At 58.4% G+C, this 22,534-nt stretch overlaps 1 protein-coding gene across 1 annotated transcript in view; it reads left to right on the forward strand.

Moving 5' to 3' along the window:
- Nucleotides 1-2,163: 2,163 nt before the first annotated feature.
- Nucleotides 2,164-22,534, forward strand: part of LOC130604416 (chromodomain-helicase-DNA-binding protein 3-like) — a 34,882-nt gene continuing 14,511 nt past the window's right edge. Inside the window, exons 1-11 of the mRNA XM_057418920.1 lie at nucleotides 2,164-2,284; nucleotides 4,272-4,449; nucleotides 5,845-5,910; nucleotides 6,564-6,649; nucleotides 7,784-7,917; nucleotides 12,666-12,810; nucleotides 16,319-16,484; nucleotides 19,005-19,120; nucleotides 19,218-19,353; nucleotides 21,897-22,010; nucleotides 22,125-22,231. Coding sequence (XP_057274903.1) covers nucleotides 2,225-2,284; nucleotides 4,272-4,449; nucleotides 5,845-5,910; nucleotides 6,564-6,649; nucleotides 7,784-7,917; nucleotides 12,666-12,810; nucleotides 16,319-16,484; nucleotides 19,005-19,120; nucleotides 19,218-19,353; nucleotides 21,897-22,010; nucleotides 22,125-22,231 — 1,308 coding nt within the window. The 5' untranslated portion in view covers nucleotides 2,164-2,224. The remainder of the gene's footprint in view (nucleotides 2,285-4,271; nucleotides 4,450-5,844; nucleotides 5,911-6,563; nucleotides 6,650-7,783; nucleotides 7,918-12,665; nucleotides 12,811-16,318; nucleotides 16,485-19,004; nucleotides 19,121-19,217; nucleotides 19,354-21,896; nucleotides 22,011-22,124; nucleotides 22,232-22,534) is intronic.

The following is a 22,534-nucleotide window of genomic DNA, read 5'->3' on the forward strand; positions in this document are numbered from 1 at the left end:
TGGGGGTCACAATGGGACATGGGGGTCTAATGGGGCATGGGGGTCACAATGGGGCATGGAAGTCATGGTGGGACATGGGGGTCATGATGGGACATGGAGTTCCCAATGGGACATGGGGGTCACAATGGGACGTGGGGATCACGATGGGGCATGGGGGTGACGATGGGGCATGGAGGTCACAATGGGACCTGGGGGTCACGATGGGACATGGGGGTCACAATGGGACATGGGGATCACAGTGGGACATGGGGGTCACAATGGGGCATGGAGGTCACAGTGGGACAAGGGGGTCACAATGGGACGCGGAGGTTATGGTGGGACATGGTAGGGGATATGATGTTGCATGGGGGTCACAATGGGACGTGGCGGTCACAATGGGACATGGAGGTCACAATGGGGCATGGAGGTCATGATGGGACATGGGGGTCACAATGGGACATGGGGGTCATGGTGGGGAATGGAGGTCACAGTGGGACGTGAAGGTCATGGTGGGACATGAAAGCCTATGATGGGATGTGGAAAGTCATGGCGGGACATGGACGGTCCTAATGGGACCATTTGGGGCCATATTTGGCTTCCTGAGGCTCTGTTGGACCATGTTCGGCCGTGTTGAAGCATGCCATGGTGGGGCACGTTGGACCATGGTGGGGCACGTTGGACCATGTCAAGGCCATGGTGGGGCACGTTGGATCATACCAAGGGCACGTTGGGCCATGCCAAGGCCATGGTGGGCCTTGTTTGGCTCCGTTAAGGTCATGTTGGCCAATGCCAAGGCCATGGTGGGCCTTGTTTGGCTCTGTTAAGGCCATGTTGGCCAATGTTGGCCATGCCAAAGCCATGTTGGCCCACATTGGCCCATGCTAAGGCCACATTGGCCCATGTTGGCCCATGCCAAGGCCATGTGGGCCACACATCGGCCCACGCTGGCCCATGCCAAGGCCATGTTGGCCCACATTGCCCATGCCAAGGTCACAGTGGCCCATGCTAAAGCCATGTTGGCCCATATTGGCCCAAGCTAAGGCCACATTGGCCCATGTTGGCCCATGCTAAAGCCATGTTGGCTCACATTGGCCCATGCTAAGGCCATATTGGCCCATGTTGGCCCATGCCAAGGCCATGTTGGCCCACATTGGCCCATGCCAAGGCCACATTGGCCCATGCTAAAGCCATGTTGGCCCACATTGGCCCATGCTAAGGCCACATTGGCCCATGTTGGCCCATGCCAAGGCCATGTGGGCCCGCATTGGCCCACGCTGGCCCATGCCAAGGCCATGTTGGCCCACATTGGTTTATGCCAAGGTCACAGTGGCCCATGCTAAAGCCATATTTGGCCCATATTGGCCCAAGTTAGGCCACATTGGCCCATGTTGCCCATGCTAAAGCCATGTTGGCTCACATTGGCCCATGCTAAGGCCATATTGGCCCATGTTGGCCCATGCCAAGGCCATGTTGGCCCACATTGCCCATGCCAAGGCCACATTGGCCCATGCTAAAGCCATGTTGGCCCACATTGGCCCATGCTAAGGCCACATTAACCCGTGTTGGCCCATGCTAGGTGTTGGCCACATTGGCCCATGCTAAAGCCACATTGGCCCATGTTGGCCCATGCCAAGGCCACAATGGCCCATGCTAAAGCCATGTAGGCCCATATTGGCCCATGCTAAGGCCACATTGGCCCTCATTGGCCCGTGCTAAGGCCACGTTGGCTCGCATTGGCCCCTAAGGGTCGCATTGCCCCATGTTGGCCCTTGCTAAGGCCATGTTGGCTCACATTGGCCCATGCTAAGGCCATGTTGGCCCATGTCAAGGCCATGTTGGCCCACTGGCCCATGCCAGAGCCACATTGGCCCATGCTAAGGCCACATTAACCCATGTTGGCCCATGCTAAGGCCGTGTTGGCCCACATTGGCCCATGCTAAGGCCACATTGGCCCATGTTGGCCCATGCCAAGGCCACAATGGCCCATGCTAAAGCCATGTTGGCTCGTGGCCCATGCTAAGGCCAGTGTGGCCCATGTTGGCCCATGCCAAGACCATGTTGGCCCGCATTGGCCCACGCCAAGGCCAGGCTGGTCCATGCTACACGATGCGAGCCACGTGCCGCCGCGCAAGGGGACAACAAGGGGAGGGGGAGGACAGCAGCGTGATCCACTACGACCAATGAGGCCATCGCGCGGCTCCTGGACCGCAACCAGGACGCCACCGACGACGCCGACGTGCAGAACATGAACGAGTACCTGAGCTCCTTCAAGGTGGCCCAGTACGTGGTGCGAGAGGAGGACAAGGTGAGCATGGCTAGGGTGATGGTGGAGGTGGTGGGGCAGTGGGGTGGATGGGGTTGATGGAGGTGGTGGGGTTGATGGAGGTGATGGGATCAATGGGGTTGATGGAGATTATGGGACAATGGGGTTGATGGAGGTGATGGGGCTGATGGAACAATGGGGTTGATGGAGGTGATGGGGTTGATGGAAGTGATGGGACATGGTGTTGATGGAGGTTGATGGAAGTGATGGGACAATGGGGTTGATGGATGGGGTTGATGGAAGTGATGGGACAATGGGGTTGATGGAGGTTGATGGGGCTGATGGAAGTGATGGGACAATGGGGTTGGACAATGGGGTTGATGGGGATGATGGAAGTGATGGGACAATGGGGTTGATGGAGGTGATGGGGTTGATGGAGGTGATGGGACAATGGGGTTGAAGGGGACGGGGGAGGTGGAGATGAGGATGATGGAGATGATGTCGGTGAAGGGGATGAGTAGATTGAGGTAGAGATGGGGATGATGGAGAGAATGGGGATGAATAGATGGAGGTAGAGATGGGGATGATGGAGAGGATGAGGATGAAGATGATGGAGATGAGTAGTTTGAGGTAGAGATGGGGATGATGGAGAGAATGAGGATGAAGATCGGAATGAGTATATTGAGGTAGAGATGGTGATGATGGAGAGGATGAGGATGAAGATGATGGAGATGAGTAGTTTGAGGTAGAGATGGTGATGATGGAGAGGATGAGGATGAAGATCGGGATGAGTAGATTGAGGTAGAGACGGGGATGATGGAGAGGATGAGGATGAAGATGATGAAGATGAGTAGATTGAGGTAGGGATGGGGATGATGGAGAGGATGAAGATGATGGAGATGATTAGATTGAGGTAGAGATGGGGATGATGGAGAGGATGAAGATGATGGAGATGAGTAGATTGAGGTAGAGATGGGGATGATGGAGAGGATGAGGATGAAGATGATGGAGATGAGTAGTTTGAGGTAGGGATGGTGATGATGGAGAGGATGAAGATGATGGAGATGAGTAGATTGAGGTAGAGATGGGGATGATGGAGAGGATGAAGATGATGGAGAGATGGTAGGGATGGGGATGATGGAGAGGATGAGGATGAAGATGATGGAGATGAGTAGTTTGAGGTAGGGATGGTGATGATGGAGAGGATGAAGATGATGGAGATGAGTAGATTGAGGTAGAGATGGGGATGATGGAGAGGATGAAGATGATGGAGATGAGTAGATTGTGGTAGGGATGGGGATGATGGAGAGGATGAGGATGAAGATCAGGATGAGTAGATTGCGGTAGGGATGGGGATGATGGAGAGGATGAAGATGATGGAGATAAGTAGATTGAGGTAGAGATGGGGATGATGGAGAGGATGAGGATGAAGATCAGGATGAGTAGATTGCGGTAGGGATGGGGATGATGGAGAGGATGAGGATGATGGGGATGAGTAGATTGAGGTAGGGATGGGGATGATGGAGAGGATGAGGATGACGATCAGGATGAGTGGATTGAGGTAGAGATGGGGATGATGGAGAGGTTGAGGATGAAGATGATGGAGATGAGTAGATTGAGGTAGAGGGGGGTGATGGAGAGGATGAGGATGATGGAGATGAGTAGATTGAGGTTGAGGTGGGGATGATGGACAGGATGAAGATGAAGATCAGGATGAGTAGATTGAGGTAGAGATGGGAATGATGGAGAGGTTGAGGATGAAGATGATGGAGATGAGTAGATTGAGGTAGAGATGGGGATGATGGAGAGGATGAGGATGAAGATGATGGGGACGAGTAGATGGAGGTGCTGGAGGCAATGAGGCCGACGGAGGTGTTGGTGGGGCACAACGGAGAGGACGGAGCTGATGCTGATGAGGATGGGAGATGCCATCGGAATGGGCGGATGTGGAGCTGGGTGCCCCCCCCCCCCCCAAATGGGTGCCCGTGGGTGCCTTTGGGTGCCCCTTGACCCCGTTGCGTGCCGGCAGATCGAGGAGATCGAGCGGGAGATCATCAAGCAGGAGGAGAACGTGGACCCCGACTACTGGGAGAAGCTGCTGCGGCACCACTACGAGCAGCAGCAGGAGGACCTGGCCCGCAACCTGGGCAAGGGCAAGCGCGTGCGCAAGCAGGTCAACTACAACGATGCGGCCCAGGAGGACCAAGGTGGGCACTGGGGTGGACTGGGAGGGACTGGGATGGACTGGGAGGGAGTGGGAGGCATTGGGAGGGCATTGCAAGGCATTGGAAGGGCCCTGGAAGGATCTAGGAGGCCCTGGCCCCCAATGTGGGCACAAGGAGGTCAACTGCAGCGATTCAGCCCAGGAGGACCAAGGTGGGCACTGGGATAGACTGGGATGGAGTGGGAGGCATTGGGAGGGCATTGCAAGGCATCGGAAGGGCATTGGAAGGGCATTGGAAGGATCTAGGAGGCCCTGGCCCCCAACATGGGCACAAGGAAGTCAACTACAACGATGCGGCCCAGGAGGACCAAGGTGGGCACTGGGATGGACTGGGATGCACTGGGGTGGACTGTGATAGACTGGGATGGAGTGGGAGGCATTGGGAGGGCATTGCAAGGGATTGGAAGGGCACTGGAAGGATCTAGGAGGCCCTGGCCCCCAACACGGGCACAAGGAGGTCAACTACAATGATGCGGCCCAGGAGGACCAAGGTGGGCGCTGGGGTGGACCGGGATGGAGTGGGTTAGACTGGGATGGAGTGCTAGAGACTGGGATGGACTGGGAGGCATTGGAAGGATCTTGGAGGCCCTGGCATCCAACGTGGGCAAGGGCACAAGCAGGTCAACTGCAACGATGCGGCCCAGGAGGACCAAGGTGGGAACTGGGAGGGACTGGGATAGACTGGGATGGACTGAGATGCACTGGGGTGGACTGGGATGGCCTGGGAGGCACTGGGAGGGCATTGCAAGGCATTGGAAGGGCACTGGAAGGATCTAGGAGTCCCTGGACCCCAACGTGGGCACAAGGAAGTCAACTACAATGATGTGGCCCAGGAGGACCAAGGTGGGCACTGGGGTGGACTGGGATGGACTGGGAGGGAGTGGGAGGCATTAGGAGGGCATTGCAAGGCATTGGAAGGGCACTGGAAGGATCTAGGAGGCCCTGGCCCCCAAAGTGGGCACAAGGAGGTCGACGACAACTATGTGGCCCAGCAGGACCAAGGTGGGCACTGGAATGCACTGGGATGGACTGGGATGGAGTGGTATAGACTGGGATGGAGTGGGAGGCATTGGAAGGATCTAGGAGGCCCTGTTCCCCAGCATGGGCAAGGGCACAAGGAGGTCTACTGCAACGATGCGGCCCAGGAGGACCAAGGTGAGCACTGGGATGCACTGGGATGGACTGGGAGGCATTGGAAGGATCTAGGAGGCCCTGGCCCCCAACGTGGGCACAGGGAGGTCAACTGCAACGATGCGGCCCAGGAGGACCAAGGTGGGCACTGGGATGCACTGGGATGCACTGGGAGGTGGTGTTGGGTGCCGTTGGGTGCTATTGGGTGCCGTTGGGTGCTGTCCATGGTGCTGACGGTGTCCCCCAGATAACCAGTCCGAGTACTCGGTGGGCTCCGAGGAGGAGGACGAGGACTTCGATGAGCGGCCTGAGGGTGAGAGCCCCCCCCCCCCCCATGGCCCCCCATGGCCCCCCATGGTCCCCCCATGTCCCCTTGTGTCCCCCCATGGCCCCCATCCTGTGTCCCTTTGTGTCCCCCCCTCCATGTCCTCCTGTGTTTCCCCATGTGTCTCCCTGTCTGGGGAGGGGGGGACCCACATGTGGGGGTCAGGGTGCTGCAAGGAGGGTTGAGGTGCTATAGGGAATGTCAGGGTCCCATAGGGGTGTCATGGTGCAATATGTGGGGTCAGGGTGCTATATGGGGGTGAGGGTGCCGTAGGGGTGTCATAGTGCTATAGTGGGTGTCAGTGTCCCATAGCAGTGTCATGGTGCTATAGAGGGGGTCAGGGTGCCATAGTGGGTGTCAGTGGCCCATAGCAGTGTCATGGTGCTATATAGGGGGTCAGGGTGCCATAGGGGTGTCAGCGTCCCATAGCAGTGTCATGGTGCTATATAGGGGGTTAGGGTGCCATAGGGGTGTCGTGGTGCTATGTAGGGGATCCAAGTTCTATAGTGGGTGTCAGTGGGTGTCCCATAGCAGTGTCATGGCGCTATAGAGGGGGTCAGGGTGCCATAGGGGTGCTCGCGATGCTCTGGGGTGCTCTCCAGGTGCCATAGGTGGGTGCTGACCCCCTTGTCCCCCCCCAGGCCGCCGTCAGTCCAAGCGGCAGCTCCGCAATGAGAAGGACAAGCCCCTGCCGCCGCTGCTGGCCCGGGTCGGGGGCAACATCGAGGTGAGGACATGGGGGCACCCCACAGCGGCCCCATAGAACCCCCTCTGCTGTCCCCTGTCCCCATAGACCCCATCCCCAATGTCCCAATCTCCATAGACCCCATAGACCCCATCCCCAGAGTCCCTGGTATCCCTATAGACCCCATCCCAATGTCCCCATCCCCATAGACCCCATCCCCAATGTCCCCAATGTCCCCATCCCCATAGACCCCATCCCCAATGTCCCCATCCCCATAGACCCCATCCCCAATGTCCCCAATGTCCCCATCCCCATAGACCCCATCCCAATGTCCCCAATGTCCCCATCCCTGTAGACCCCATCCCCAATGTCCCCATCCCCATAGACCCCATCCAAATGTCCCCATCCCCGTAGACCCCATCCCCAATGTCCCCAATGTCCCCATCCCCATAGACCCCATCCCCAGGGTCCCCAATGTCCCCATGCCCAGAGGACCTTGTCCCCATGGTCCCCATCCTCAATGGCCCCAAATGTCCCATGGGTGGGGGGTCAGGGTGCCATGGGGAAGACCACAACACAAAGGGCAGATATGGGACATGCTGGGTGTCACCCATTGACACCCATTGACGTGTGTTATCACCCATTGATGCCCATTGCCCCCATTGTCCCCATTGCCCTCATTGCCTCCATTGTCCCCATTGTCCCATTACCCCCATTGTCCCCATTACCCCCATTGTTCTCATCACCCCCATTGTCCCATTGCCTCCATTGCCCCATTGCCCCCATTACCCCCATTACCCCCATTGTCCCCATTGCTCCCATTGCCCCCATTACCCCCGTTGCCCCCATTACCCCCATTACCCCCATTGCTCCCATTGTGTACCCATTGTCCCCATTGCTCCCATTGTCCCCATTACCCCCATTGCCCCCATTACCCCCATTGTGTCCCCATTGTCCCCATCGCTCCCATTGTCCCCCCATCGCTCCCATTGTCCCCCCATTGCTCCCATTGTCCCCCCATTGCTCCCATTGTCCCCATTGCCCCCACTGTCCCCATTTCCCCTATTACCCCCATTGCCCCCATTGCTCCCATTGTCCCCATTGCCCCCATTGTCCCCATTTCCCCCATTACCCCCATTGCCCCCATTGCTCCCATTGTCCCCATTGCCCCCGCAGGTGCTGGGGTTCAACACGCGGCAGCGCAAGGCCTTCTTGAATGCGGTGATGAGGTGGGGGATGCCCCCCCAGGACGCCTTCACCTCCCAATGGCTCGTGCGGGACCTGCGTGGCAAGAGCGAGAAGGAGTTCATGTGGGTGTCATTGGGGGCTTTGGGGGGCAATGGGGACATTGGGGGTAATGGGGACAATGGGGACAATGGGGGCAATGGGGTTAATGGGGACAATGGGGGTAATGGGGCAATAGGGACAATGGGGATGGGAGACATAGGGTGGTGGTATCAGGTATGTCCCCCATTGCCCCCTGTAGTCCCCATTGTCCCCATTGCCCCTATTGCCCCCTCTGCCCCCCATTGCCCCCAGCCACATGATGAGCCCTTACTCATCCCAGCGCCAACAAGAGTCGGGTTCCTGGAGGCCGGACGAGCCCGTGCCCCCCTCACCCCGACATAAAGTCACCCCCGGGGTCCCCCTGTGCCCCCCGGGGGGCCGGTGCTGGCCTTGGGGTCAACCAGAGCGGTGGCAGGACCCGGCCGGGGCCGGCACAGGCCATGGGGCGCTGTGAGGAGGGGACAGGCTGATGGCAAAGGGACAGTGGGGGCAATGGGGGTAATGGGGACACTGGGGACAATGGGGGTAATGGGGGCAATGGGGGCAATGGGGGTAATGGGGGCAATGGAGACAATGGGGACAGGGAGTCTGGGGACAATGTCCCTAGTTATGGGGAGACTGGGTGCAGGCTCTATGGGTTCTGTGGACACAGGCTCTATGTGCTCTGTGGGTGTCAATGGGCTCTATGGGTGTCAATAGATTCTGTGTGCTCTATGGGTGTCAATGGACTCTATGGGTGTCAGTGGGCTCTATGGGTATCAATGGACTCTATGGGTGTCAGGGGATGTCAGTGGGCTCTCTGGGTGTCAATGGGCTCTCTGGGTGTCAATAGATTCTGTGTGCCCTATGGGTGTCAGTGGGCACTGTGGGTGTCAATAGATTCTGTGTGTTCTATGGGTGTCAATGGATTCTATGGGTCTCTATGGGTGTCAATGGGTGTCAGTGTGCTCTATGGGTGCCAATGGGGTCTCTGGGTGTCAATGGACTCTATGAACTCTATGGGTGATCAATATGCTCTATGGGTGTCAATGTGCTCTGTGGGTGTCAATGGACTCTGTATGCTCTGTGGGTGTCAATGGACTCTATGGGTCCCAGTGGGCTCTATGAGCTCTATAGGTGCCAGTATGCTCTATGGGTGTCAACGTGCTCTATGGGTGTCAATGTGCTCTATGAGTGTCAACGTGCTCTATGGGTGTTAATGGACTCTATGAGCTTGGTGTCAGTGTGCTCTATGAGTGTCAATGGGCTCTATGGGTGTGAACGTGCTCTATGAGTGTCAATGGTCTCTATGGGTGTTAACGTGCTCTATGGGTGTTAATGGACTCTATGAGCTTTATGGGTGTCAGTGTGCTCTATGGGTGTCAATGGGCTCTATGGGTGTCAATGGGTGTCAGTGTGCTCTATGGGTGTCAATGGACTCTATGAACTCTATGGGTGATCAGTATGCTCTATGGGTGTCAACGTGCTCTGTGGGTGTCAATAGACTCTGTGGGCTCTATGGGTCCCAATGGGCTCCATGAGCTCTATGGGTGATCAATATGCTCTATGGGTGTCAACGTGCTCTGTGGGTGTCAATAGACTCTGTGGGCTCTATGGATGTCAATGGACTCTATGAGCTCTATGAGTGATCAATATGCTCTGTGGGTGTCAACATGATCTGTGGGTGTCAATAGTCTCTGTGGGCTCTATGGGTGTCAATGGGCTCTATGGGTGCCAATGGGCTCCATGAGCTCTATGGGTGATCAATATGCTGTATGGGTGTCAACATGCTCTGTGGGTGTCAATAGACTCTGTAGGCTCTATGGTTGTCAATGGATGTCAGTAGACTCTGTGTGCTCTATGGGTGTCAATGGACTCTGTGGGTCCCAATGGGCTCTGTGAGCTCTATGAGTGTCAATATGTTCTATGGGTGTCAGTAGACTCTCTGTGCTCTGTGGGTGTCAATGGACTCTATGGGTCCCAGTGGGCTCTATGAGCTCTATGGGTGTCAGTGTGCTCTACGGGTGTCAATGTGCTCTATGGGTGTCAATGGACTCTGCGGGTCTCAGTGAGCAATATGAGCTCTATGGGTGTCAGTGTGCTCTATGGGTGTCAATGGGCTCTGTGGGCGTCGATGGGCTTTATGGGTGTCAGTGAGTGTCAGTGGGTGTCAGTGTGCTCTATGGGTGTCAGTGGGCTTTATGGGTGTCAGTGGGTGTTAATGGGTGTCAGTGTGCTCTGTGGTTTTCAGTAGTTGTCAGTGCGTGTCAATGAGTGTGAATGTGCTCTATGGTTATCAGTGGGCTCTATGGGTGTCAATGTGCTCTACGGATGTCAGTGGGTGTCAGTGGGTGTCAATAGGTGTCAGTGGGTGTCAGTGGGTGTCAATGGTGTCCTCTGCAGGGCCTGCAGAGGTGTCCCTGTTCATGCGGCACCTCTGTGAGCCTGGGGAGGGCTCTATGGTTCTCAATGTGCTCTAGGGGCTCTGTGGGTGTCAGTGGGCTCCATGGGTGTCACTGGGCTCTATGGGTGTCAATGGGCTCTGTGGGTGTCAATGGGTGTCAGTGTGCTCTATGGGTGCCAGTGGGTGTCAATGGGCTCTATAGGTGTCAATGGGCTCTATGGGTGTCAATGGGCTCTATGGGTGTTAGTGGGTGTCAATGGGTCTGTGGGTGTCAATGGGCTCTATGGGTGTTAGTGGGTGTCAGTGGGCTCTATGGGTGTCAATGGGCTCTATGGGTGTCAGGGGGTGTGAGTGTGCTCTATGGTTGTGTGTGGGCTCTATTGGTGTCAATGTGCTCTATGGGTGTCAGTGGGTGTCAGTGTGCTCTATGGGTGTCAGTGGGCTCTGTGGGTGTCAATGGGCTCTGGGTGTCAGTGGGCTTTATGGGTGTCAATGGGTGTCAGTGGGCTCTATGGCTGTCAGTGGGTGTCACTGTGCTCTATGGGTGTCAGTGGGCTCTGTGGGTGTCAATGGGCTCTGGGTGTCAGTGGGCTTTATGGGTGTCAATGGGTGTCAGTGGGCTCTATGGCTGTCAGTGGGTGTCACTGTGCTCTATGGGTGTCAGTGGACTCTGGGGGTGTCAAAGGGCTCAATGGGCTCAATGGATGTCAGTGTGCTCTGTGGGTGTCAGTGGGTGTCAGTGTGCTCTATGGGTGTCGGTGGGTGTCAGTGGGTATCAGTGGTCTCTATGGGTGTCAGTGGGTGTCGATGGGTGTTGATGGGTGTCAGTGGGCTCTATGATTGTCAGTGGGTGTCCATGGGTGTCAATGGGCTCTGTGGGTGTCAGTGGGTGTCCATTGGTGTCCCTGGGTGTCCATGGGTGTCCCTGGGTGTCCAAGGTGTCCCTGGGTGTCCCTGGGTGTCCCTGGTGTCCATGGGTGTCCCTGGGTGTCAGTGGGTGTCCATGGTGTCTCTGGTGTCCCTGGTGTCCATGGTGTCCATGGGTGTTAGTGGGTGTCCATGGTGTCCATGGTGTCCCTGGGTGTCCCTGCTGTCCCTGGGTTTCCCTGCTGTCCATGGTGTCCCTGCTGTCCCTGGTGTCCCTGATGTCCCTGGGTGTCCCTGGTGTCCCTGTGTCCATGCAGAGCCTACGTGTCCATGGGTGTCCATGGGTGTCCATGGGTGTCCCTGGTGTCCCTGCTGTCCCTGGGTGTCCCTGGGTGTCCATGGGTGTCCATGGGTGTCCATGGTGTCCCTGTGTCCATGGGTGTCCATGGGTGTCCATGGGTGTCCATGGGTGTCCCTGGTGTCCCTGCTGTCCCTGGGTGTCCCTGGGTGTCCATGGGTGTCCATGGGTGTCCATGGTGTTCCTGTGTCCATGGGTGTCCATGGGTGTCCTTGGGTGTCCCTGGGTGTCCCTGGGTGTCCATGGGTGTCCATGGGTGTCCCTGGGTGTCCATGGGTGTCCCTGTGTCCCCGCAGAGCCTACGTGTCCATGGTGTCCCTGGGTGTCCCTGGGTGCCCATGGGTGTCCATGGGTGTCCATGGGTGTCCATGGTGTCCATGGGTGTCCATGCGTGTCCATGGTGTCCCTGGGTGTCCATGGGTGTCCCTGTGTGTCCCTGTGTGTCCCTGGGTGCCCATGGGTGTCCATGGGTGCCCATGGGTGTCCCTGTGTCCCCGCAGAGCCTACGTGTCCATGGTGTCCCTGGGTGTCCATGGGTGTCCCTGTGTGTCCCTGTGTGTCCCTGGGTGCCCATGGGTGTCCCTGGGTGTCCCTGGGTGCCCATGGGTGTCCCTGTGTCCCCGCAGAGCCTACGTGTCCATGGGTGTCCCTGTGTGTCCCTGGGTGCCCATGGGTGTCCCTGTGTGTCCCTGGGTGCCCATGGGTGTCCCTGGGTGTCCCTGGGTGCCCATGGGTGTCCCTGTGTCCCCGCAGAGCCTACGTGTCCATGGTGTCCCTGGGTGTCCATGGGTGTCCCTGTGTGTCCCTGTGTGTCCCTGGGTGCCCATGGGTGTCCCTGGGTGTCCCTGGGTGTCCCTGGGTGCCCATGGGTGTCCCTGTGTCCCCGCAGAGCCTACGTGTCCATGGGTGTCCCTGTGTGTCCCTGGGTGCCCATGGGTGTCCCTGTGTGTCCCTGGGTGCCCATGGGTGTCCCTGGGTGTCCCTGGGTGCCCATGGGTGTCCCTGTGTCCCCGCAGAGCCTACGTGTCCATGGGTGTCCCTGGGTGTCCCTGGGTGTCCATGGGTGCCCATGGGTGTCCCTGTGTGTCCCTGGGTGCCCATGGGTGTCCCTGGGTGTCCCTGGGTGTCCCTGGGTGCCCATGGGTGTCCCTGTGTCCCCGCAGAGCCTACGTGTCCCTCTTCATGCGGCACCTGTGCGAGCCGGGCGCCGACGGCTCGGAGACCTTTGCGGACGGGGTCCCCCGGGAGGGGCTGTCCCGGCAGCAGGTCCTCACCCGCATCGGGGTCATGTCCCTCGTCAAGAAGAAGGTACCAGCACCCATGGGTGCTCCCGGGCCCACAGCCCCCAGCCCTGTGGGTGCCCCCCACCCATGGGTGCTCCTGGCCCCTGCTTCCCCCTATGGGAAGCCCCCAGCCCTATGGGTGCCGCCCATCCATGGGTGCTCCTTGTTTCCCCCTATGGGTGCCGCCCATCCATGGGTGCTCTGTGTTCCCATCCACGGGTGGTCCTTGCTTCCCCCTATGGGTGCTCCCCACCCAAGGGTGCCTCTATGGGTGCCCCCCACCCATGGGTGCTCCTGGCCCCTGCTTCCCCCTATGGGCAGCCCCCAGCCCTATGGGTGCCGCCCATCCATGGGTGCTCCTTGTTTCCCCCTATGGGTGCCACCCATCCGTGGGTGCTCTGTGGTCCCATCCATGGGTGCTCCTTGTTTCCCCCTATGGGTGCCACCCATCCGTGGGTGCTCTGTGTTCCCATCCACGGGTGCTCCTTGCTTCCCCCTATGGGTGCTGCCCATCCATGGGTGCTCTGTGTTCCCATCCATGGGTGCTCCTTGTTTCTCCCTATGGGTGCCCCCCATCCGTGGGTGCTCTGTGGTCCCATCCATGGGTGCTCCTTGCTTCCACCTATGGGTGCCGCCCATCCATGGGTGCTCTGTGTTCCCATCCACGGGTGGTCCTTGCTTCCCCCTATGGGTGCTCCCCACCCAAGGGTGCCTCTATGGGTGCCCCCCACCCATGGGTGCCTCCTGGCCTCCGCTTCCTCCTATGAGCAGCCCCCAGCCCTATGGGTGCCACCCATCCATGGGTGCTCCTTGTTCCCCCTATGGGTGCCCCCACCCATGGGTGCCCCCCAGCCTCCACTTACCCCCATGGGCACCCCCCAACCTTTTGGGTGCCTCCCATCCCTGGGTGCTCCTTGTTCCCTCCTTTGGGTGCCTCCCATCCATGGGTGCTCCTTGTTCCCCCTATGTGTGCCTCCCATACATGGGTGCTCTGTGTTCCCATCCATGGGTGCTCCTTGTTTCCCCCTATGGGTGCCCCCCACCTATGGGTGCCCCCCGGCCTCCGCTTACCCCCATGGGCACCCCCCAACATTTGGGTGCCTCCCATCCATGAGTGCTCCTTGTTTCCCCTATGGGTGCTTCCCATCCATGGGTGCTCCTTGTTTCCCCTATGGGTGCCTCCCATCCATGGGTGCTCCTTGTTTCCCCCTATGGGTGCCTCCCATCCATGGGTGCTCCTTGTTTCCCCCTATGGGTGCCACCCATCCATGGGTGCTCCTTGTTACCCCTGTGGGTGCTCCCCACCCATGGGTGCCTCTATGGGTCCCCCCACCCGTAGGTGCCTGTGGGTGCCTCCCGTCCATGGGTGCTCCTTGTTTCCCCCTATGCGTGCCCCCTACCCATGGGTGCCCCCCGGCCTCCGCTTACCCCCATGGGCACCCCCCAATGTTTGGGTGCCTCCCATGCATGCGTGCTCCTTCTTTACCCCTATGGGTGCCACCCATCCATGGGTGCTCCTTCTTTACCCCTATGGGTGCCACCCATCCATGGGTGCTCCTTGTTACCCCTGTGGGTGCTCCCCACCCGTGGGTGCCTCCCAGCCTCTGCTTACCCCCATGGGCACCCCCCAACATTTGGGTGCCTCCCATCCATGGGTGCTCCTTGTTTCCCCTATGGGTGCTTCCCATCCATGGGTGCTCCTTGTTTCCCCTATGGGTGCTTCCCATCCATGGGTGCCCCTTGTTTCCCCCTATGGGTGCCTCCCATCCATGGGTGCTCCTTGTTTCCCCCTATGGGTGCCACCCATCCATGGGTGCTCCTTGTTACCCCTGTGGGTGCTCCCCACCCATGGGTGCCTCTATGGGTCCCCCCACCCGTAGGTGCCTCTCAGCCTCTGCTTACCCCCATGGGCAGCCCCCAGCCCTGTGGGTGCCTCCCGTCCATGGGTGCTCCTTGTTTCCCCTTATGGGTGCCCCCCACCCATGGGTGCCCCCCGGCCTCCGCTTACCCCCATGGGCACCCCCCAATGTTTGGGTGCCTCCCATGCATGTGTGCTCCTTCTTTACCCCTATGGGTGCCACCCATCCATGGGTGCTCCTTGTTACCCCTGTGGGTGCTCCCCACCCGTGGGTGCCTCCCAGCCTCTGCTTACCCACATGGGCACCCCCCAGCCCTATGTGTGCCTCCCATCCATGGGTGCTCCTTGGTCCCCCTACGGGTGCCACCCATCCATGGGTGCTCCTTGTTTCCCCCTATGGGTGCCTCCCATCGATGGGTGCTCCTTGTTCCTCCTTATGGGTGCCCCCCAACCATGGGTGCCTCCCGGCCTCTGGTTCTCCCCGTGGGCACCCCCAGCCCTATGGGTGCTTCCCATCCATGGGTGCTCCTTGTTTCCCCCTGTGGGTTCCCCCCACCCATGAGTGCCCCTGTGGGTGCCCCCCCCATGGGTGTCCCCCCACATGGGTGTCCCTATCTATGGGTGCCCCTATCTATGGCTCCCCCTTCCCATGGGTGCCCCTATCTGTGGGTGCCCCTGTCTATGAGTGCCCCCACCCATGGGTGCCCCTATCTATGGGTCCCCCTACCCATGGGTGCCCCTATCTATGGTTGCCCCTATCCATGGGTCCCCCTTCCCATGGGTGCCCCTATCTGTGGGTGCCCCTATCTATGGGTGCCCCCACCCATGGGTACCCCCATGGGTGCCCTATCTATGGGTGCCCCTATCTATGGGTCCCCCTTCCCATGGGTGCCCCTATCTATGGGTGCCCCTATCTATGGGTCCTCCTTCCCATGGGTGCCCCTATCTATTGGTGTCCCTATCTATGGGTGCCCCCACCCATGGGTACCCCCATGGGTGCCCCTATCTATGGATGCCCCTATCTATGGGTCCCCCTTCCCATTGGTGCCCCTATCTATGGGTGCCCCTATCTGTGGGCCCCCTTCCCATGGGTGCCCCTATCTCTGGGTATCCCTATCTATGGGTGCCCCTATCTATGGGTCCCCCTTCCCATGGGTGCCCCTATCTATGGGTTTCCCTCTCTATGGGTGCCCCTATCTGTGGGTGCCCCTATCTATGGGAGCCCCCACTCATGGGTTTCCCTATCTATGGGTGTCCCTATCTATGGGTCCCCCTTCCCATGGGTGGTGCCCCTATCCATGGGTCCCCCCCCATGGGTGCCCCATATATGGTTGCCCCTATCTATGGGTGTCCCTATCTATGGGTGCCCCTATCTATGGGTCCCCCTTCCCATGGGTGGTGCCCCTATCCATGGGTCCCCCCACCATGGGTGCCCCTATCTATGGGTGCCCCTATCTATGGGTCCCCCTTCCCATGGGTGGTGTCCCTATCTATGGGTGCCCCTATCTATGGGTCCCCCTTCCCATGGGTGGTGTCCCTATCTATGGGTGCCCCTATCTGGGGGTGCCCCTATCTATGGGTTCCCCTTCCCATGGGTGATGTCCCTATCCATGGGTCCCCACCCATGGGTGCCCCTCTCTATGGGTGCCCCCCACCCATGGGTGCCCCCCCTCAGGTGCAGGAGTTCGAGCACATCAACGGGCGCTGGAGCCTCCCGGAGCTGCCCCCGGAGCCCAGCGCCGCCGACTCCAAGCGCTCGTCCCGGGCCTCGTCCCCCGCCAGGACCGGGCCCCCCAGCCCCGAGCACAGCGGCCCCCCCAGCCCCGCCCCACACAGCCCCGGTAACGGCACTGGGGGGGGGGATTGTGGGGTGGGGGGGGGTTGGGGATTGTGGGATGTGGGGGGTGGGGGGTGGGGTGTGGGGTATGGGGTATGAGGTATGGGATGTATGGGATATGGGGTATGGGGTATGGGGTATGGGGTATGGGATATGGGGTATGGGATATGGGGTATGAGGTATGGGGTATGGGATATGGGGTATGGGATATGGGGTATGGGATATGGGGTATGAGGTATGGGGTATGGGATATGGGGTATGAGATATGGGGTATGAGGTATGGGGTATGGGATGTATGGGATATGGGGTATGGGATATGGGGTATGGGGTATGGGATATGGGATATGGGGTATGGGGTATGGGATATGCGGTATGGGGTATGGGATATGCGGTATGGGATATGGGGTATGGGGTATGTGATATGGGGTGGGGGGTATGGGGTATCGGATATGGGGTATGGGATATTGGGTATGAGGTATGGGGTATGGGATATGGGGTATGGGATATGGGGTGTGAGGTATGGGGTATGGGATATGGTGAATGGGATATGGGGTGGGGGGTATGGGGTATGGGATATGGGGTATGGAATATGGGGTATGAGATATAGGGTATGGGATATGGGGTATGAGATATGGGGTATGGGATATGGGGTATGGGATATGGGGTGGGGGATATGGGGTATGGATATGGGGTATGAGATATGGGGTATGGGATATGGTGAATGGGATATGGGGTATGGGATATGGGCTGGGGGGTATGGGGTGTCAGTATGGGGTATGGGATATGGGGTACGGGGTATGGGATATGGGGTACGGGGTGTGGGGTACGAGGTATGGATATGGGAATGGGGATGCGGAATGGTCAGGAATGAAGGGGCAGGATGGGGATATAGGGGACATAATGATGGGAGCAGGATGGGGTACATCCCATCCACAGGGGTTAGGATGTGGGTACAGGGCATGTGGGAATACATGGGGATGGGGGTGGTATGGGATACAGGGGAGATGGGGCGATATAGGGGTGGGGAATACAGGGAATATGGGGATATGGAGACAGGATTGGGATGCAGGGTACATAGGGGTACATGGGTATGGGATGCGGGGGACATAGGGGTACATGGGGATGGGATGCAGGGACAGGATGGGGATGCAGGGTACATAGGAGTACATGGGTTTGGGATGCAGGGACAGTATGGGGATGCAGGGTACATAGGGGTGCATGGGGATGGGATGCAGGGATAGGATGGGGATGCAGGGTACGTAGGGGTACATGGGTATGGGATGGAGGGGACAGTATGGGGATGCAGGGTACATAGGGGTACATGGAGATGGGATGCAGGGGACAGTGTGGGGATGCAGGGTACATAGGGGTACATGGGGATGGGATGCGGGGGACATAGGGGTACATGGGGATGGGATGCAGGGACAGGATGGGGATGCAGGGTACATAGGGGTGCATGGGGATGGGATGCAGGGATAGGATGGGGATGCAGGGTACATAGGGGTACATGGAGATGGGATGCAGGATACATAGGGGTACATGGGTATGGGATGGAGGGGACAGGATGGGGATGCAGGGTACATAGGGGTACATGGGGATGGGATGCAGGGGCAGGATGGGCATGCAGGGTACATAGGGGTTCATGGGGATGGGATGCAGGGGCAGGATGGGCATGCAGGGTACATAGGGGTTCATGGGGATGGGATGCAGGGTACATAGGGGTACATGGGGATGGGATGCAGGGATAGGATGGGGGTGCAGGGTACATAGGGGTACATGGGTATGGGATGCAGGATACATAGGGGTACATGTGTATGGGATGGAGGGGACAGTATGGGGATGCAGGGTACATAGGGGTACATGGGGATGGGATGCAGGGGACAGGATGGGGATGCAGGGCACATGGGGGTACATGGGGATGGGATGCAGGGTACATAGGGGTACATGGGGATGGGATGCAGGGACAGGATGGAGATGCAGGTTACATAGGGGTACGTGGGGATGGGATGCAGGGGACAGGATGGGGATGCAGGGTACATAGGAGTACATGGGTTTGGGATGCAGGGACAGGATGGAGATGCAGGGTACATAGGGGTACATGGGGGTGGGATGCAGGGGACAGGATGGGGATGCAGGGCACATGGGGGTACATGGGGATGGGATGCAGGGTACATAGGGGTACATGGGGATGGGATGCAGGGATAGGATGGGGATGCAGGATACATAGGGGTACATGTGTATGGGATGGAGAGGACAGTATGGGGATGCAGGGTACATAGGGGTACATGGGGATGGGATGCAGGGACAGGATGGAGATGCAGGGTACATAGGGGTACATGGAGATGGGATGCAGGGGACAGGATGGGGATGCAGGGCACATGGGGGTACATGGGGATGGGATGCAGGGGGCAGGATGGGGATGCCGGATACAGAGGCCACGAGGGACCAGGATGGTGACGTGGGACGGGTACGGGGTTTGGGGACGTCCCCCATCCCATAATACCCTTCCGTCCCCTCTCCTCAGCCACGCCAGCCCCCAGCGAGCGCGGGGACGGGCCGGGGCCCCCCCAGGACAGGGACCATGGGGACCCCAACAGGGACGAGAAGGAGCCCAAAGGCGCCGAGAAGATGGAGCCCGAGGTGGGTGACGGCGACGGCCGCCGTGGGGGCCCCGGTCCCCTATGGGTGTCCATAGGGGCTGACGCCAGCCCCCCACCCCCCGTGTCCCCTATGGCAGCCACCAGTCCCTGAGGTGCCCCCGTCGCCGGGTGACGGCAGCGAGGCCGAGGGGATGCGCAAGGGGGAGGAGGAGGAAGGACCCGGCCACAGGGAGCCCGAGGCCGAAGGGACCGCGGCCCGCGAGGAGCGAGCGGGTGAGGGACCCCCGCATCCCATAATACCCTGTGTGCCATAATAACACATCATATCCCATTATATCCCGTCGTATCCTGTAGTATCCCATAATATCCTACATCCCATAGTGCCCCATATCCCATCATATCCCATAATATCCGATATCCCATAATAACCCATCGTATCCTATATCCCATAATATCCCATCATATTCCATCATATCCCATCATACCTCATAACATCTCTATTCCATATACCCCATATCCCATAATATCCCGTCGTATTCCGTAATATCCCCATCCCATAATATCCCATAATACCCTATATCCCATAATATCCCATACCCCATAATATCCCGTAATACACCATGTCCCATAATATGCCATCATATTCCATAATATATCATATCCCATAATATCCCATCATATACCATATTCCATAATATCCCATCATATCCCATCATATTCCATTATATCCCATATCCCATAATATCCCATAACACACCATATCCCATAATATCCCATCATATCCCATATTCCATAATACCCCATATCCCATAATATCCTGTATCCCATAATATCCCATAATACCCCATACCACCCCGTGACACCCCATAATACCCCCTGACATCCCATAACACCCCATGTTACCCCTGACATCCCATAATACCCCTGACATCCCATAACACCCCATAATACCCCTGACACCCCGTGTTACCCCCTGACACCCCATAACACCCCATGTTACCCCTGACATTCCATAATACCCCATATCCCATAATATCCTGTATCCCATAATATCCCATAATACCCCATACCACCCCGTGACACCCCATAATACCCCCTGACATCCCATAACACCCCATGTTACCCCTGACATCCCATAATACCCCTGACATCCCATAACACCCCATAATACCCCTGACACCCCGTGTTACCCCCTGACACCCCATAACACCCCATGTTACCCCTGACATCCCATAATACCCCTGACACCCCATAATACCCCTGACATCCCATAACACCCCATAATACCCCTGACACCCCATAATACCCATAACACCCCATAATACCCCTGACACCCCATAATACCCCTGACATCCCATAATACCCCTGACACCCCATAATACCCCTGACATCCCATAATACCCCATAATACCCCTGACATCCCATAATACCCCATAATACCCCTGACACCCCATAATACCCCTGACATCCCATAATACCCCTGACACCCCATGTTACCCCTGACCCCCCATAATACCCCTGACACCCCATGTTACCCCTGACATCCCATAATACCCCTGACATCCCTAATATCCCATGACATCCCATAATACCCCTGACACCCCTGACACCCCATAATACCCCATAATACCCCTGACATCCCATAATACCCCATAATACCCCTGACACCCCATAATACCCCTGACACCCCATAAAACCCCATAATACCCCTGACATCCCATAATACCCCAGACAACCCATAAAACCCTGCAGGCCCGGAGCCCCCCCCAGCAGACAAAGCCGAGGAGAAGCCCCCGGACGAGGACCCCAAGGAGCGGGGGGGGGACCCCGACCACAAACGAGGTGCCGGGGGGCGGGGCTTGGCCAAAGGGGGTGGAGCTTAGCATTGGGGGCGTGGTTTAGCCTGTGGGGGGCGTGGGTTAGACTATGGGGTGGAGCTTAGCCTGTGCAGGTGGAGCTTAGCCCATGGGGGTGGAGCTTTGCCTATGGGGGTGGAGCTTAGACTAGGGGCCATGGCTTAGGAAATGGGGTGGAGCTTAGCCTATGGGGGTGGAGCTTAGTAGGGGGGGGGGGAGGGTGTGGCTTAGCCTGTGGGGGGCGTGGCTTAGCCTGTGGGGTGGAGCTTAGCCTAGGGGGCGTGGTTTAGCCTGTGGGGTGGAGCTTAGCCCATGGGGGTGGAGCTTTGCCTATGGGGGTGGAGCTTAGCCTAGGGGGCATGGCTTAGCCAATGGGGGGTGGAGCTTAGCCAAGGGGGGCGTGGCTTCCCCCTGCCCTTCCTCGTGCCCTGTTTACTCTGGAGCCTACTGATGGCTCCCAATGCCTATGGGGGCGTGCCTTAGCCTGTGGGGGTGGAGCTTAGCCTAGGGGGCATGGCTTACCCTATGGAGGGTGTGGCTTAGCCTATGGGGTGGAGCTTAGCCTATAGGGGTGTGGCTTAGCCTGTGGTGGGTGTGGCTTAGCCTATGGGGGTGGAGCTTAGCCTGTGGGGGTGGAGCTTAGCCTATGGGGGTATGGCTTAGCCTATTGAGGGTGTGGCTTAGCCTATGGGGGTGGAGCTTAGCCTGTGGGGGTGTGTCTTAGCCTATGGAGGGTGTGGCTTAGCCTATGGGGGTGGAGCTTAGTCTAGGGGGCGTGGCTTACCCTAAGGGGGGCGTGGCTTCCCCCTGCCCTTCCTTGTGCCCTGTTCACTCTGGAGCCTACTGATGGCTCCCATTGGCTTCCTGCTGATAGGAGAGGGTCTGGGGTGGGGGGGCGCCCCCCAAGTGTGCCCCCCCCTTACGTCCTCCCCCCCCGCACCCCCTCTTCCCCCCCCATAGAGGAGCCCAAGGCCGAGAGGGACCCCAAAGCCGAGCCCCGCGCCAACGGGCGCCGCGACGACCGGGCCGAGAAGCCGCGGTTCATGTTCAACATCGCCGACGGGGGCTTCACGGGTGAGGGAAGCGGGGGGGGGGGCGACCCCAAAGTGTGGGGTGGGACCCTGAGGGGTGGTGCTGACGCCATGGTGTGGGTCACACCCCCCTCCCTTATCCCCCCGTGCCCCATAGAGCTGCACACGCTGTGGCAGAACGAGGAGCGCGCCGCCATCTCCTCCGGGAAGCTCAATGAGATCTGGCACCGGCGCCACGACTACTGGCTGCTGGCCGGGATCGTGCTGTATCCTTCCGGGCTGCCCGGCCCTTCCTCCTCCTCCTCTTCCTCTTCTGTTTGCTCCTTCTCTTCCTCTTCCATCTTCCTTTTCCTCCTCTTCCTCCTCCTCCTCTTTTCCTACTTCTTCTCCCTGCTTCCTTAGCCTCTTCCTCCTCCTCTTCCTCTTTGGCTTCCCTCTTCCTCCTCCTCTTCTTCCTGCTTCCTTATCCTCTTCCTCCTCCTCTTCCTCTTTGGCTTCCCTCTTCCTCCTCCTTCCCCTTCCCTCTTCCTCTTCTTCCTTCCTTTTCTTTATCCTCTTCTCCTCTTC

The sequence above is a fragment of the Pezoporus wallicus genome, unplaced genomic scaffold, assembly GCF_028554395.1.
Source record: "Pezoporus wallicus isolate ANWC-B61680 ecotype Strahan unplaced genomic scaffold, APGP_CSIRO_Pwel_v1 contig_10835, whole genome shotgun sequence".
In the NCBI taxonomy this organism is placed as follows: Eukaryota; Metazoa; Chordata; class Aves; order Psittaciformes; family Psittacidae; genus Pezoporus; species Pezoporus wallicus.